The 18,831-nt window shown below is 38.7% G+C and overlaps 2 protein-coding genes across 2 annotated transcripts in view; one reads left to right on the top strand and one right to left on the bottom strand.

Annotated features, from left to right (window-relative positions):
- LOC105234167 (uncharacterized) overlaps nucleotides 1–18,831 on the top strand; it is a 138,466-nt gene that overhangs the window by 93,076 nt on the left and 26,559 nt on the right. Inside the window, exon 4 of the mRNA XM_011216452.4 lies at nucleotides 6,281–6,489. Within this exon, the coding sequence (XP_011214754.2) occupies nucleotides 6,281–6,489 (209 nt within the window). The remainder of the gene's footprint in view (nucleotides 1–6,280; nucleotides 6,490–18,831) is intronic.
- On the bottom strand, nucleotides 14,419–18,318 carry LOC105234166 (uncharacterized). Its single transcript, XM_011216451.4, has 3 exons — nucleotides 18,055–18,318; nucleotides 15,728–15,900; nucleotides 14,419–15,667 (listed from the first exon to the last, which is right to left on the bottom strand). Exons 1-3 carry the CDS (start codon nucleotides 18,197–18,199, stop codon nucleotides 14,537–14,539), a joined length of 1,449 nt encoding a protein of 482 aa, XP_011214753.2. The 5' UTR covers nucleotides 18,200–18,318; the 3' UTR covers nucleotides 14,419–14,536.

Here is an 18,831-nt window from a genome sequence, read left to right as displayed (position 1 = left end):
TTGGTGCTATGGAGCTGATGCGTTCCCTGCAAGCAAACGTGTGTCTCAGGGCAAAGTTACTACATCTGCAGATTGCTACACACTCTGGAAGCAGAAGCTCTGAAATTGCAGGCTTGCAAATGAGACTAAGATCATGTTGTTCAGGTGTATATTGTGACAAGGAGCTAGAATTTGTCTCTAGGGAACTCTATTTTGAACATCTTTCGGTTGTACCCTACCAGTAGCAGTTTTGGCAGTTTTGCTAAGCGCAACTCTGGCGTTTGCTATCAATAGTTATCAATCTCAGTTCTTTCCAGGAGCGATTCCCTATGATATATGAACCCACAACACAGGGATTCTGGGGATTCTAGTCCCAGCGGCTCAGTAGCCTCTGCCGAAAAGGCAAGCTTGTGAGACATTTCACTTCCAACTATAACTTTGTGTCCCAGTGCCCAACTTAGGTGAACTCGATTACTGCTAAGTATTCCTACGGCGGTGTACCAGTAAATACTGATTTCTCTGAGTAATAGGTCAAGTGTGGAGTTTGAGACCATATCAGCCAGACATCGCTAAGGAACTTAACATTCATCATCAAACGGTTTTGAACCAATTAAAAAGGCTGGCCATAAAAAGAATTGTCTGTGAAAAATTCAATGGACCGAATTAACATCTGCGATTCTTTGCTGAAACGAAATGAAATCGAACCATTTCTAAAGCGAATGGTAGCAGAAGACGAAAAGTGGATCAAATACGACAATAATGTGTGAAAAGTAGCATGGTCCAAGTGTGGTGAAGCTCAACAAATGGACGCAAAGCCAGGATTGACGCCTCGAAAGGTTATGCTGAATGTTTAGTGGAAATGGAAAGGAATCATCCACTATGAGCTGCTCCAGCCTGATCGAACGATTGATTCTACATTTTACTGTCAGCAACTGATGACATTTAAGCAAGCAATCGAAAAAAACGGCCAGAACTGATCAACAGAAGAGGCTTCGTCTTCCATCAAGACAATGCTAGACGACACACATTTTTGATGACTCGGCAGAAATTGGGAGAGCTTGGCTGGGAAGTTTTGATACATCTTCCATATAGCCATGACCTTGCACCATGGGACTACCATTTGTTTTACGTCTGTTAATCCCAAATATTCCCAACTTATTTTTGTCGTTCAAAGTTGTTTTGTGGTAAGTGAGATGGAAACATCCATCCATCCTCTATTATTCAGCTTTTGCAAAACTGAGGTTGAAATATCTTGGTAATCATCCCTCGACCTGACGACATTACCCGAATCGATAGCAGCCGCCTCAACCAGTATGTAGTAGACTCAAAACGTCTTTTCGATTTTTGCGAATTTACGATTGATTAGTATAGGTATCACAATAGACCGACGTCTTTACCTGTCTAGAATAAAAATTTTCTGTGGTATCCTGACCAGATTATCTCAGATTTTAACCAAGTAGAGTGAGGTTATTTTCTTATTTTCATTGTACCTGTTTTTTCGGTAAAGGGTTCCAAGCCCAATTCGCGTTTTACTTTGGCTCGTCTTCAAGCGGACGTTTTTTGGCTACCCAGACAATACTTGGTCTAAGACTAGAAGTCGCCAACGGCTTGGGCTATATGTAAAATAATCATTTCTGGCCACCCCCGAGTGAACTTTCCTCACTTGCGTGAACTTCTACACATGGCATTATCCTCCAAGTACGTTAAGCAATATCAAAAGCTCCGTCAGGATCAGAAATACCAAACGAGGTTTCAGACAAGGCGACTTCCTATCGTTGCACTCGCGACTTGGCTTCCACATCACTGTTAACAGTCATAACAGCAAATTCGTACATTATTAACACTAACAACAATGTCAGATTCGAAATCCAACGCAGTATAACTCTTGGCAACGGGTGCTACTTCGGACAAAGACCAAATTCTAAAAGTCACTCATCATCCTCGTCCTGCTATATGGTGCAGAGGCACGGACAACATCTGATGAGTCAACGTTATGAGTTTTCGAGAGAAAGGTTCTGCCAAGGATTTATGGTCCTGTGCGCATGGGCGAAAATCGCATTCGATGGAACGATGAGCAATATGAGTTATATGACGGCATTGACATAGTTCAGCGAATTAAAAGACAGCGGCTACGCTGCCTCGGTCGTGTCGTGCGAATGGATGAAAACGCTCCAGCTGTGAAAATATTTGACGCAGTACTCGCCGGGGGAAGCAGAAGAAGCAAAAGAGGACATCCACTCAGTTGAAAAAACCAGGTGGAGAAGGTCCTTGCTACACTTGAAATCTCCAATTGGCACCAAACTGCGGGAAGGAAGAAGGATTGGCGCGCTGTTGTAAACACGGTTAAAAGCACATAAGAGTGATCCAATCGTAATTTCCGTTGCCTTGTCTCGCCTGCCCATTGACCTGGACTTTTATGGTACAGAAACCTACTTCTTATGAGTATTTTCTTTGAGATTTTTACTCAAATTTCCGCCCCCATGTAATACCTACTTCTGCTCGAACTTATTACTTTATTTGTTGTCCTTTATTGAGTTTCCTAACGGACATATATGGAATTAAGAGATAATACAAATTAAAGCAACTGAAACTCATTAAAAACCGAATTGCATGATATATTTAAACCAAAAATTATTAAGCATATTAAAACTAAATACAGTTAACTTTTGTACAAATTTATTTTTTTTTTATGTACAGTTTAACAATTTGTAGTAACTAAAAATTACACCACATAAAAACTTGATAATTGAAATCATGAACCACATAGTACATTAAATATTTTAAATAACTCTGCGAATTTATTAAGGCTTGTGCTATATTTTTTAGTTTTGCTTTTGCAGTGAGCTTAAATAAATCCTCTTAAACTATAAGCCACACTTTTTCAAAATTTTAAAAATTGAAAAAAAAAAAATCATAAACTGCATTTGTTTTCAATATTCAACCAATGCCGTTGCTAATCTCAAATTGTCAATATCAAAGCACCAATTTTTTTAATCGCAATCAGGTCACCAGCAGGCAACCACAATCAGAGAGCTCACAACGCAACGAGCCATTTAAAAACCATTCCGAATATATGTTTTGCGAAATTCCCACTCTCCAAACAATGGCCAACATTGAGTGGTCCAATTAATTGGCTTTATCGAATGACACATTCGAGCACGAAATAAAAATGGTGCCGCACTCAATACAAATGCACTGACGTATTTCCTGTAGGAAATGCTGACTCCTTGCAAAGGAGTCGGCATATGAAGAAAATACAGCTACCGCACATCGCCGGAAATATACCCGGTGACCTTATACTCTTACAGCGCAATTCCTACAGGGTGTTTACAACTACATATACAACGTATGTGCGTGGATGTGTCGAATGTATTTGTAACATTTCGTCGGGTTTTATGTAAATTTATCTGCGGCCAACTAAGCCAAAAATCAATTTCAATTAAAATACCCCATTTTTTAGTTCCGCTATTGTGCAATTATCAACAACAAACGGTCATGTCCGCAACAAAGAAGAGAAATAAAGCAGAATAACATCACAAAATCCCTAAACCGTACTTAAAACTATAAAAACCCGTCAGCTAGGCAAAAAATGCGGCCGAATGAATCCTTTCAAAGCGGTGGTAATTTCGTTGAATGCTGCAAAAAAACATACAAAAAATACAATTGCAAATTGTTGAAAAAAGTGTAATTATTTTTATACCGTTAATAATTTTAAAAGTGTCACTCATTAAAACGGTGGTAGACCACTGGCAGGTCCTTGACGAGCACTACTTATCTGATCATAGCTATATCGGTTTCAATCTAGTCGGAGAATGACCGCCTAGAAAATATTTTAGAATTCTACAAATACAAACTGGAAAATGTACCACAGGAGCCTCCAACAAGCGCTTTCGTTGCGGACTCAGTAGTCACCACCAACACGGTAAATGAGTGGGTTGAAGTTTTCAGATCGGCGTATAAAACGGGACTTGCAATAAGGCAAAGAGGAAAAGCTTCCTGCCGTTAAATGGAGAGCTGTCATGATTCATCCAACCTTAACACTTTAACGCCATCTTTAACATAGTGCTAAAGTTGTTATCAGACTCAGAGAATCTTGGTTCCTAAAGGAACACGTCTCTGAACACTCGGAAATCCTCACACACTTTGGCTTCGTACTGGATCTTGGAGTCGCCAAACCGAACTCTGGCAGCTACTTTTCTGCGCATATACCGGTGAGGGAGTTGTGGGACGGAAAAGCCATTGGAGGAGAGAGGCAGTGAGCTTCGGGTGTGTCAAGCTAGAGGGGTCACTGTCAGCAGCTCTCTATCAATTCCAGCTTCAAACTTCCTGACTATATCATTGTTTTCAAAGCCGAGGATGCAGCTATTTTGATAGCAGTAGATCTACACTCCGGAGTGCAGACTCCTTCAGAGAAGTGACCATCCACTCAGATAGCAGAGCGGCGACACTAGCTTTTAAATCATTAACAGTGCGTTCAAAGTTGGTCAAGGAGTTCCTAATCTCGCTATCAATAGCATCAAGCCTTTTTATGATAGGACTGGTATGGGTGCCAGGCAGCAGCGGAATCGCAGCAAATTGTAAGGCTGATGATTTAGCAAGAAAAGCACCCTAAAACCACTATCAGTAGAACAGATCAGTGCAAGAGATCTACTGAAATCATACTAGACGCAATCTGGAGAAGCTGTATGGAAAAAGACGAGGTTGAAAAAACTCAACACTTCTTTCTTGACTGTCCCGCGTTTGGGAGATTATAGCTTAAATATCTGGAGTTCATATTTTCGTTCGCTCTACTAGATCTAGATCAACCATCCAACGTAACCTCATTAAGAAATTTATTCCAATTTTAAGAAATATGCTACGTAAGAATTAACTAGGACTGACCATTTTACTACTTTGACCAAAATCACTCTTGCCAGCAGGTGCCACTTCGCACTGAGTAGGCGTCACACCCGAACTTCACATTCGATGGAACGATGAGCTGTATGAGATATACGACGACATTGACATAATTCAGTGAATTAAAAGACAGCGGATACGGTGGCTAGGTTATGTTGTCCGAATGGACGAAGACACTGTAAGTATTGGACGCAGTAGCCGCCGAAGGATGCAAAGGAAGAGAAAAACCTCCACTCCGTTGGAAAGACCAAGTAAAAAAGGAACGAGCCTCGCTTGAAATTTCCAATTGGCGCCACATTGCAAAAGGAGGAACTGACCAGCGCCAGTAAATAAGAAGAAGAATATATGTCTCGAATTTAATTTTAAAATTTTTTTAATTGCCTTGAGGGTATCTATCAAGTTTTATTTCTACAAAAAGCGAAAGCATTGAAATAGGAGCAGGTGTGTTAAATGAGTACATCTAAAATACCATCCGACAACAAAATGTAAGAAATAAATATCTTCCGCGTCTCGTTTAAGTCTATACAAGTTCGTCTGCTACCAACTTTAAGGGAAAAAATTCATACAAAAGTTTGATATTGGCCGTGAAGAAGTATCAACGCTGTCTGAAAAATGGTATCTAATTTTTTGAATTACCGCTAGGCTTAAGCCAAGGATTTGCAAAAAATTATACTCTCATTTAACAAAGCTTAAGCGATGGGGCCGTGTGCCAAGGTTGTACTACAAAATATATCAAACCCAATATACTCCCTGCTTTTATTACAAACGCTTTTAAAAGTGCAAATCATTTGCATATTTCCGCAAGCAATCGAATTCGGATTTCTGCAGCCCTTCATGAAGTTAATTTTATGCCCCTCGCCATCAAAAAATTTCCAAAGTCATTTGCAACAAAAACAAAACCACTTTTTAACGCTTAGCTTTTTGATTTTTTGAACTCAATCTCACATGGGCACACGTTTCTCTATTTTTATATGCAATTTCCTCTTTTGAATGCAAATTTTCTTATGCATTCATTCATCACCAGTATGTAGACGAGGAAGCGCTCTATTAGAGGCTGATGGCGTATAATGTGAGGAAGAGATGTTGAAATGACATCAATTTTCGTAGTGCTGACTGGGCAATTTTCACAGCATTTGGCCCACTTCCCCACTCAAGTCAGAGAGCAGGGGGAGGTGTATATTTGCATGTGTGTGGTCATTAATCATGCAGGCAATCAGTCATTCACTTGCTCCAGCAGCATAACGACTACATACACTCACACCTTCAGAGTTATACACACCTACCTACTTACATACATTCGTTCAATGATTCAGTCAGTCATTCACTTCTTTGCCTACGTTTTTCTCGCTTACAATTTTAACAAATTTTGTTGTACTATAGTAGTTACTTCTTTTTTTGCTTTCAGATACTCGCCGCTCACGCCGCCAACTACAAATTGGTTTCCCGTCAAAGGTGTCACCATTGCTGATGGCTCATCGCACTGCAATCAATTCATCTGCAATGTCGAACTGGAGAAACTGAATGTCCATTCGTCCGGTTCGTATCGGTGCGAGGTATCCGGTGATGCGCCCGAATTCAAATTGATCGATAAAACGGCCAACATGACAGTGGGCGGTAAGTAAATTTACCAACGAATCGCCATATGAATATTCCGTCATAACATATGTACATATCTATAATTTATATTCACATATTCATATCGGCAGATCTAAGTATTAATGTTGAATTACTTTCAGTTTATACTATAATAGTCTATACTAAAACGCCGTACTAAACCTTAAATTAAAACTATAATTTACATTGTGAAGGATATGGTCTTGAAAATCGTCAGGCAAGTGTCAGGAAGATGACAAGACAGCTCGACGTCTCTCACTAGTCCCTTCGAATGATTTGGTGGCGCTCTTGTCTGAATCGTGCCGATAAAGCTAATTTTTTTCTCAACTCAAATTAGAGATATTTTTATACCCTCTTATGTTACGTATAAGAAATTCATCTATGAAGCGTATTGTTGCCTTCTTGTTTTACGTTAAATTTTGTAGCGCTCCTACATCGAGACTCCTTTCGTAACCAGCTTTATTTAAATTCCACTTAATGGGATATATAGTACAAAACTCAAGCTATTTATTGGAAAAAAGTAAAGGTCTTTTTTTCACTAGGCCTTTATCGGTTCCGGATTTTCTTCACCATTGCATCTTTATTCGCTATGTCAATGCTATGTCAGCGATATTCGTCATGGCCAATGCGCAAAGACCATACTCGTAAATCTTCCGCAGAACCTTTCTCTCGTAAACTCGTGACGTCGACTCATCAGATGTTCACATTGTTCATGCCTCTGCACCATATAGCAGGATGGGAATAATAAGTGACCTATAAAGTTTTTTTCTTATTCGTCAAGAGAGGACTTTACTTCTCCAATTGTCTACTTAGTCCGAAGTAGCACCTGTTGCCAAAAGTTATTCTGTGTTGGATTTCAAGGCTTGTATTGTTGTTGGTGTTGAGGCTGGTTAAGATAGACAAAATACCGTACTTAAAAATTGAGACCATCTTTCAGTGACTTGTAATCCAATCGCGAATACGATGACTCTTTGTTTGACGGAAGGAGATATTTCTTTATCCAGTCTGCAGAAATCACACCTAATGGCGCGGTTATTGAAGCAAATGATATCAATGTCATCGGCATACACCAGCAGTTGTACACAATATTCTATATCTTCTCAATTTAACTCTGCAACTGGTAATATTTTCTCCAGGAATAGATTTATGAAGTCATATAACAATTTAAGACATAGCGGCAACTCCTTTCCATACTATCGAATGTGGTTTTAAAAGCGATGAAGACGTAGCTACGCGTAGTGTGTCTCGATCTTCCTTTCACAGAACTGGTCGAAAGTAGAAGGTCTTATCTGCATATGCGTCTCGCTTCCCTCTTCAACTTTCGATACATTTTCTACCCCGCTCGTGTTATGGTCGATCGCAACATTTGATACATTTTTCTTTGCTGGACTCTAGTACTACAGATAACCATATTTCGGTCCCCGGCGAAGTCGATCAGCCTCAACCCATTTGGTTGTGCTCAAGAAGCCTTCTTTGCCCACCTTGGCGTTAAAGTCGCCAAGCAGGATTTTGACATCATGGCGGGGGCAGCACTCATAGGTGCGCTCTTAGAAAACATCTTTGGTCACATCGTCCTTCACTTCCATTGGAGCGTGGTCGCAAATTCGCTTTGATGTAGAGTGTTTGAATGCCAAGACCGGGCGACGGAGTGTTTTTCCCACCACTAATCCCACAAAGAATTTGCGTTCCTTCATATGACAAATTTTGAGTCCAAGTATCAGATCGTCAGCCAGAACCTCAGTAATGTGAAGTTCTTTTAAATGATGATAAACGCTTGCCAAAGATGGAAAGTTCTCTCTCAACTATTTTAGTGACTCTCTGAATTACAGTTAGTAGTCGTAAAGACAGAACCCATATTTTGAATAATCCACTCAAAAGTTCATCCATCCTTAAAAGTTTCTACTAAAATTATTTTTATTTTTAAAAAATAGTTACCCTAGCAGGCTCAGATCTATTTAGCACATAAATTAAAAAATTCTATCGATAATAAAATTTATTTAACATCTGCTTAAGCGTTCGTCTACAACTTGCATAAATCTATATTCAGATAAGTACTTACCACCCATGCAAATCAGTGCTTCCCAAATTGCCTATTAACTTTAAGTATCCTGCAACTTGGGCGCTTTAATGCGCCCATTTATTACAAATCAGCCATCGGTTTGCCTTCCATAAGAAATGAGTGCGAAAAACGGAGGAAAAACAAGTCGAAAACAATCAATAAATATTTAGGCGCGAGGCCCGTGCGTCTGCGTCTATTCGAAATTTATTGCCAAATCAAAATACTCGTGTATTTACATGCTGACTGGCGAGGGAAATGCAAAAAGCGAAACAGTGAGAAAAAGAAAGCGTTCACAAGCCACACAGAACAGAGATATGGAAAGAAGACAAATCAAATCAGTGAAGAGGAAAATGCACATTGGTTGTAATTTATATTATTGGTTTCATTGTTGCCTTTACTATTGTTATTGTTGCCGTTCTTGCTAACGTCGCTAAAAGCTGTTATGTAGCAAAGCGCCCTCACAAATAAATCATTAGTGCCACTGACGGCATAAGGACTCAAACAGGCTCCTCAGTGTGCCCACCAACAAACACCAACAACAACATTTGTGGCCTCACATCAAAGCGGAAGTGTCATTCACGCTTAAACGATAATAAATGTGGCTAGAGAGAGGTGGGTGGCGAGTGTAGCAGACAATAAACGTACGCAATGACAACAATTGATTTGAATTTTTCGACACGAAAATAATGTATTAAATCAGTCATCTCAAGCAAGCCAGGTAAGACATTTCGGGTGGTTCACAACTTCGAAAGCATTCTTGCTATTCCGTTAGGAATGTCGCAGTCACATTTCCTGCTGGGCTTGGTTGGGTAACCTAAGGTGCGCAGATGAGGTGTAAGCAGAAGTAATCGATATAAATAGCAATATATTATATTACATACATATGTACATATGTATGTATCTACATATTGTGCAAAACCATATGTTAATCGAGACAAAAACATCGAAACTAGCGAAACCCACATAGGAAATAAAACACAACCGCAAGTAATTTGTAACGTGGAATATTAAAAAAGCAGGAGTTATCTTCGGTATACCTGACTCCGTAAGCGAGTATATTACGCATGTATCACCTACTTATACTATTGCAAGATATTAACAATCGAGCAGCACATTCTTCTAGGCTGTCACAAGCTCCGATTTTAATAAACCACGGCCAAGTACGCAGTAGACATATACCATGGAGACTAACGTACCAAAACTCCACGATCTCATATTGGTAAATCACTTACTTAAGGAACACAAGAGCTGAGTATACATCTTAAAAGACCTTAAAAGACCACGTGAGTTATGTCATAAATGAAGAATTGGACATGATTAAGCTGTCAGCGAAATGGATGTAACTTACTTACTTTTCTTACTCCGGACAATAAGCGCAACTATGAGTCTTCTTCACAGCAGTTGAATTAGGATATATTGTATTTGTAATAGGCCAATAATAAAATTTGTAGTCATGGCCTCATTCTGGACTGAAAATAACATAGACCTGAGGATCTAATGCAGAAGCACAACCGGCATGAAAGTCTGTTTAAGGTCTAGTTGCTGAAGGGCTGCAAATGGAAATAACATTTAAGGATCCCTTGTATACTTACTTACGAATATCACACTTCATGAAATAATTATCTTAAATTATGTTTACCTTTATGAAGCTACTTATAAGCATAATAGAATCAATATTAAATATAAATACCTCGCAACAAAATTAAAGGAAGTATCTGCAATTTCGTCTCCCATATAGCATGATTTCGAGATTCCTTATTTTTTAAAGAAAAAACGCAGATACTTCACATTTAATGGGGAATGGTCCATCCAATAAGTCAAATTGTCGATGACTTGTTCGAGCATTTCAACTTCCACCGACCCAAATACCACACCAAACCGTTGTTTTTTCTGGACGAAATGGCAGCTCTTGAATCTCTTCAGGCTGCTCTTGGTCCCAAATTGGGCAATTTTGCTTATTAATAAAACCATTGAATAAAAATGGGCCTCATCATTGAAAAAAATTTTGCTTGAAAACGTCGGATTTTCTCGGAACTTTTCAAGAACCCATAAAACTAAGCAATGTCGGTTGTGAAGGCCGAGCGGTTTCAGTTCTTGTACAAGCAGTATTTTGTACGCTTTCAATTTAAGAAATCGATGTAAAATGCGTCAAGTCGTTCCATACGTCAGCTCGAGCTACTGCGAACGGCGCTGAATCGACTCTCTTCGGTCTCGTGTACGCCCTTAGCTACGGCTGCTATATTTTCTTCACAGCGTGGGCTTTTCGCTCGAATACTATCTAGAAATGAACGCAGGGTCTTAAGATGGGTGATGGTGTTGCCATTAGTTAAGAGCGCGAACTAATTTTTGTAATAAAGTTAAACGATTTGCAAATCTTCTGTCTAAAAAAAGGAAATTGAAAAAAGTACTTCTACTTGGATCACGCGTTCGTAAAAATTTGGTCCCCAAAGTTAAGTCAACGGCGTCTGCAGACAAGTGGCTTCAGAGCTTGCCTACTCGGCGGTGTGCTATAACTGTCTTCAAAAAATGTCTCGGAAAATACATTAGACGTCATGCAGAAGAAATGTTATGACCGATCACGAGATTTAGGCTGTTGAGGAAACTGTATCATTAACCTAAAAGATTTGACAAGAATTCGCCCTACAAAAATGACATTTGTTATGTCGTCTCCGCGGAGATCTACACAAAATCTCCCTGTGTGACTCTGATTTAGCTACTCTACTTGTCAGTGTCTATTACAAATCACAGCTGATTTAGACATTACAAAGAAAACAAAAAACGTAAACAAAGAAATATATTAAGCGCAATGCACATAATTTCACCTAACAATCCAACATAATAAATGCCTCCAATATTTCCATTAAACGGAAAATACGACTTTTCTAACAAAATATGACATTACAATGCTTTTTTTTAATAAATTTTACACAATGTGAATTTTTTATGTGAAAAGCTGCTGTTTTATAAATCTTCAACGGCAGTGAGAACAGTCTAGGTTAGTGAATGAATTAATTTTTATCTAATCACTTCAAATTTTAGTTCGGAATATAGTACAAAGTTGATCCAGCAAATAGACCATTACTTCAATTGTATTCCACGAAAGGTCAAAAAGTCATTGATTACTTAATTAAAAGTATTAAATGCTAGTAATTCCCCTCCGTCAATGAAAGATAATAAATACCATAACTGAAACTTTGTTGCAAATAGGCAATCAATCGAAATTGTTTAGAATTTTATAATTTTCATTTTATATTATAATATTTTTTATCATTTGCTATCACCCGATTTTGCGCAATTTCTATTTAAGTGATTACAAGTGACGCCAGTTATGATGACTGTGATTAATTAGATATGTACATGTTTATATTTTGTCATAATTAAAAGTACTTTTTTGTCAATTATATTAAACATATTTTACTAATAGGTACTTAGTACATAGCAAATGGTTAGCAACCGGTTATCAACGTGTCTTGTTCGTATCACCAATTCGTATCATACGATTGGCTAGAAAAATGATATGTAAGAAGACCGCATGCTTAGTTTGTGAATCATTTACAACATTACTCATGTATGTGTACAAATGGTTAGTGCGTGTCTCCCATTTGTCGCCTATGAGTTCACTTCGAAGAGCACCTTTACTTTAGGTGCAAGCACTAATATATTCTGCGGTCGTCTGACCACCCAGCTGTCAAAGATAAATGAAGGCGCCTGCGGGATACCTCTCCTCCTGCTGTTATATTATTTACACGTTTGCCATTTATTATCATATAAATTTGTATTAAAATATTCTCTTGCTGTGGTTTCCGTTCAATGTTTGCTATTAGCGCCAGTTGTCATAACCAATGGTTAATTTGGACACCTGCAAATAAGGAAGGCCTTAGTTTCGACATAACCTAACATTAGATGCGTGTTTAGAATATTTTGTATACAGTTCATTTATAATATTTCACAAACTATTTCACCGATTTGATACTAAGGTTGGGTTATGTTATACTGACCGGCTGTTACGTCTTACATAGACCTACTGGGTATATGCCAGCTGGAGGTTCTGTTTAATTTGAGGTGAAGTATTCGTCATCGTCGTCAACTTTCAGAGCGCCTTGATCTAAGTTTAATACTTCGTCTAATCTTTTGACCTGAGAAGCTCCTAGACAGAGTTCTAGATAGTACTGGACAGAGGCATAGGAGGTGTTCTCTCTCACCTTCAGTGCACTTTCTGTATGCATCGTCGTTACGCTGCCTATCCGGCTCGCATGATATCACAGGTAGGTTGTGACTTGTCAAGAGGCCGACAAAATTGCGACAGTTCTTTCGAGAGCATGTGTGTAAAAGGCATGCGAGTTTTCTCCTAAGCAACTATTACACATACTCTTGGAGATCTTGGCATTCCATTTAACCCTGATCCGTATGTCAGCCCTTTCGGAAATCTCATTGTATATATATCTTTTTTAGTGACTGCCGTATTTCCAGTACTTGACAATCTCATCAACTGTTTCGTTTCTCGGAATTCTTTTGAGACCTGGAACCAGTAAACATACAACAACTTTCCTCTACATCTACTTGCTTCTAAGGACATTCTCTGATATATATACAAGTATCTTTTTTATATTTTATTTTTGAACTGTCTATTGTCTATATAGATGTTGGAAGTTCGACTGATGAGTCGCATGTTCCTGCGCTATCCACTCTCTTTTAAATGTTAACATAACACAGTTGAGCTACGGAGGTTCCCATGTTGGGATTTTTTACCTCCTTGTAAAGAGTACCATGTCCGTATTATCGCCATTTACTTCTAGGTTCGCCGACATCACACATTGATGTATTATCCTTAGAGCGTTGTCCATCACGTTACTCTTTGTGTCCAGGAACTTCACCATCACTAGTATAGCTATCTCGTCTGCAGATGTTATCAGTTTCAGCTTTACAATTTTTTTCAGAAGCACGTTAGCTACATGTGACCGTAGGAGTGGTGACAGTTCCTGGTTGCACCAATCTGAGTCATGCCGCTCAGTAGAGCTTTTATCAATAATATGGTGGCATTCCCTATCCGGGCTGATTTCAGGCTTTTAACGAATGTGTTATTGGCAACATTGTCGAATGCTGTACTTGTGTCAAGAAGGACACCCAGAAGATATTCCTTATGCTCCAGAGCTCCTTCTTTCTTTATGGTTAGCAAGTGAAGAACAGTCTCCCTTGATCTACCCGTTGTATTTGTGTGTTATGTTTTCGATATGTTAGCCCTTAAAAGCCTGTTTCTAATATAGGCGTCTGGTCTATAACCTTCCGAGTAAAGTGCGACTCCTTTGCTCGCCTTCGATATAAATACGACCAACGCCTCTCTCCAAAATATAAGAAAATGCCAGTCCAATCTCCACAGTTTTTAGTTGAACCAGTGATTCCTTACAGCATTCAGTCCAATCTCCACATTTGTTGTGTTGTAACCTAGGAGTAGTGGGGTGCTTGAATCGTAATATGAAAGGCCGAGGTAGCTCGGATGTAGTCCTAACTTGCGAGTTTCTTTTTAATATTTATTAAGTACATCTTTAAATTCCCCCAGCGGTATTCTTTGTTTGCCATCTTGGTCAGTTTTAATAGTTCTTTAACACCATGTCTATCTGATCTGAGCTTCTTGTTCAAAAGGAGGTCGCACATGGTCTGGAGGGTACTAGTTACATTACTGATCCGACCGCCATAATATATACGAATTTTCGACTATCCGATTCAGTTTAATGTGGACCTGTATGTAATGCATTAAAGCACGCTTTGGAAGAATAATTTGTGGTTTGTTTGACCCTTAGTCAATCCCTGCTGATGATAAAGTCAATACACTTACAGTCACTCTTTCTTCAACAAGAGAATGGAATCTGAACTTATATGTGTCACAATAACATTTATTATTAACAAAATATCACATACAAATTTTTTCTTTAGAATAATATATTCAAAATTTTGATATCTAAGTATATACTTATACAATATTTAAATTTACTACCAACCGTTCATAAAAGTGGCGAATTTGCTTTGAGCATTGCGTAAACTATTTTGCTTTGTCTCGGGCAAAAAGACGATGCCTGCAGCGAAGAAGGCCACATAAAAGACACCGGAAGTAATGTAATAAGCCTCAAGACTGTTTCTATCAAAGGAACACACGCCGATTATGAGCAACACAAGCATTTGGACAACGAAAGCTGCAGCAATATAGAAGGGTTTTAAGTGCAATGGGAATGCTTCCGTCAGATAAGCCGAAGACGAAACACTGAAGAAGCCCGCGGAGAATGCCAATATGAAGAGCATGTACATGACTATACCCATTTGGGACGAAGAGTAAAGGTTTATAAGATCATAGAAAATCCCACCAATGACAAATGCCACGACACCGGAAACCAGCGCACCGATCAGCAAAACCTTTTTGCGACCTACCGTGTCCATGATACAAGCTGGAACCAAAGTGCCGAGCCAAAAGAGCAAACCGAATATGACCAAAGGCCAAGTATCCCTTGGACCAACGTTTATTGAATAGGCCAGAACCAATGCTATAATTGTGAGGGGCGAGAAGGCTAGTGACACCAAAGCGCGATGCAAGCACAGCTTCAACAAAGCTGGCACGGCCAAACCATCAATGCGTTCGTTAACATCAATATAACGCTTGAGCTCGTCGAATTGCTGGTGTGTTTCGTGTGTGTAAACAGATGGGTGCTGCAGACGACGCAAACAATCTATGGCTTCATTCTCGTTACTACGCAATAAATGATAGACGGGTGATTCAATGAAGAAGAAATACGATAAAAAGCATGAGAGAGCACCGCAAACGATTACAGTGATGCCATGCACTTGTGTGGATCCGAATTCGTTGTAAATTGTTGGCGTGAAATCATAATATGCAGCTGTGAAGAGTGTTTGTAGAAAAATACCTAAAGCGAAACTACTCATCTCAAGCAGTGCGGCAAATTTACCACGCTTGTCAGAAATCACCGATTCACCGATCAATACCATCATGGGCACGAAGACCAGGCCGACTGCAAAGCCATTTAAGTAACGAGCTGCGGCAATACCGCCGTATAAATCGTATATTGTTAAAAAGAGTATGCCACCGATCAGCGTCAATGCAGAGGAAAATAACTGGAAAAAAATTAAAGTACTTATTAAATCAATTTAAATTTTAAAACAAATCATACTCACGTAAATAAGCCTCTTTTGTACGCGTTTAAGGGCGAAGGAAGATATTATTGCACCGATAATAGCCGCAATGTACCAGCAAATCATTATATGTGTATCTGTTTGAAAATCCTGTATATGCAACAGACCACAACTCCAAGCGATATTCATGCCACCCGAAACCAAAATAAGAGCCGCTGAAAAGATGTAAAAGATCTTTTGAGTTTTAGATCTTTTGAGTTTTAGAGCGTGTAAAATAAAACCTTGTATTCAAAAATGTCAAATAAATTGATAAACTGAGCTAATGGTACACACAAACGCCAACGAACAGTCGAAATAATAAGGGGATTTCACTTGGCGAACCTTACGGTTCTAACGGGTAACCCAAGTAAGCTTACTTTTATCAAAGACCTTTCCAGATCACGCGCGAGTCGTGTCAGGCTGTCATGTTATTTTTGTTCATCATGACATTTCATCATGAAAATACTTTCGCCTGAATACCGTTTATAAATCGTTCAACTTTATTATGAAAATTCACGTTCTGTAAATAATGTGTATCGCGTACTTCGCTCAACTTATGGTCAACATAATCGGCCCACTGAGCGCACTCGGCGCCGTCCGCAGCAACTCGGATTGACGTATGGAACGACTTGGCCGATTTAACATCGAGATCTTAAATCGAAAGCGTACAAAATGTAGATTCTGCAAGAACTGAAAACGCTCGACCTTTCCAAACGACATCACTTCACTTTATGGGCTCTTGATAAGTTCCAAGAATATCCTACGTTTTCGAGCCAAATTTTGTACAGCGATTAAGCCTATTTCTGGCGCAATGGGTATGTAAACAAAAAAAATCGCTGTATTTGCCATTTCATTCAGAGATAACCCTATTTGGTATGGTTTGTTGGCCGATGCAATCATCGGTCCATATGTATTTCTTCAAAAGTGATGCCGGTGAGAGCATAACCGTCAACGGCGACCGTTATCGTGCCACGATAAACGACTATTTGATTCCTGAAATCGAAGCTTGTGATCTCGGCATCGTATCAATCAATAGATTTATTGTGAGCAGATAATTATACGTTTTAGGCCGGTCGATTGGCCACCATGATCATGTGATATCACACCGTTAGACTTTGTCCTGTGGGGATATGTAATATCTGACCTATGCGGACAATCCAGTTTGAATTCAGTGCTTGGAGCAAAACATCACGCATGTCATTCGGCAGTTACTAATCCAAATGATCGAAAGAGTCATCGAAAATTGGACTCAACGAATGGACCATCTGAGACGTAGTCGCGGCCAACATTGGGAGGATAATGTTCAAAAAATAAATGCCAAACAATGTTCTTTTGAATCATAAATAAAATAAAATTTTTAAATTTGAAATTTATTTGGCTTGTCTTTACAAAAACGGGGAACCCCGCAATGGATCCCCCTTAATATCGACTACTTGGAGAAGAACAAAACGGACACAAGGGTCTACTACACCGAATTGTTGGGCGGTCCTTTGCTTACTTCATAAAACGCCAGCTTAGTTTGAAAAAAAAGGTTTTCCTGTATTTTTCAGACTGGTAAAAGCAGCAAGATCTTCGCTGGGTGAATTGAATTGAGCGCATGAAGCTGAACATCGGATAAACTATTTCAATATTTTTAGATTTATGTTGAAAATATATCCACCTAAATATCTCTCCTTACAAAATATTAATTTTTATCTGAACGTTTCATATCTCATAATATATGTACATAGTGTGTTGCTTTTAAAAGTAGATAATCTTCTATAGAGATAGCTGTCACGCCAATTGCCAAAGTGATTTTTGGAGACTCAGTATCTTTCAAGAGACGTAAACTACATTTGCAGCGATAGGCCAAGTGACCACTTGCGTCTGATCGCTTGAAAACAAATGCTTGCTATAGCCGTTTTTAACGAGAGCGACTGTGACAAAATTTATCTGTTTAATTATTTGCCGCATTTGGAACAAAGAGTATGTACGATTTGAAGTTTCGATTTTGGCAAAACGAAAAATTGATTTGGGAAACAGCAGATGTAAAGAATTGCTTCATTCGCCTTATACCGCAGATATTTCCTCTTCGAACTACAATTTCCTCCGGCCCAGGCAGAACACTCTCAATAGAATGGAAATGGAATAGAGTTCACGTTTATTGTTGCCGAATACTACCTCGACACTTTTAATGAAAATTGAAATGTAAATAAGTTCCAAAATGATCTACCTATTGGATCCGCGCGAAGTCAAAACTTCGGCAGTATTAATATAGAAAAATTTTCGAAAAAAAATTCTAAAACCCATTTGAACTTATTGCACATATGGTATAGGTATACCACATTTACCTGATCCCGCGGAGTACATTTGTGGTGCATTTCTGCGAAAACTTTGGAACCGGGTGTCTGCTGGTGGCACACTTTGTGGCGGATATCTCAGATACATTGGATTCGTTGTTGGCTGCACGTTTTCAATTGTGACACGATTTTCCATCTTTTTTATTAACTTTTTTATTTTAATAAATCAGAGGTTTTCAAAAATATTTCGCAAGCTAGCACAGCTAGCAACCGTTTCGCTTTTTAGTCGCGTTAATACTAATTACTCAAAATAGAAATAAGTGTATTAATATCAATCATGTTCTGAAAGTGACATGATAGTGAACCCTTTTGGTTTGTTATTGTAATATAATTTGAAGATATCGCTACATGTGATAAACAAGTCGAAATATATAAATAGATGAGGGCGCCTGAATGTGAAGAATTTTTATACCCAGTACTCAATACAACAAGTAGGAATGTTAACTGCATCTGCACTGAAGCTGGAATGCCTTATGGCATTAAAAATATATTAAATAATCATTATCTGGTTCGTTTGAATGGCAACTATAATCTACAGTGGTCCGATTTGAACAATATCGGAGATTGTAGCAATAGCTTGAATAATAATCCTTGCTAAATTTAGTGAATATACCCTGACAAAGAAAATGGTAAGAGGAGAACATGTTCGAAATTTCAGCTCGCTTTCTAAATCGATTCATCTCGTCATTCGCATCATATAAAAAATATATATATACACATACATTATAGAATGACCGACCATTCTTTCTGGGTATAACAAGCATCTTG

Source organism: Bactrocera dorsalis, chromosome 2 (genome assembly GCF_023373825.1).
Source record: "Bactrocera dorsalis isolate Fly_Bdor chromosome 2, ASM2337382v1, whole genome shotgun sequence".
Taxonomy (NCBI): domain Eukaryota; kingdom Metazoa; phylum Arthropoda; class Insecta; order Diptera; family Tephritidae; genus Bactrocera; species Bactrocera dorsalis.
This window is presented reverse-complemented; position numbering and strand designations above follow the sequence as displayed.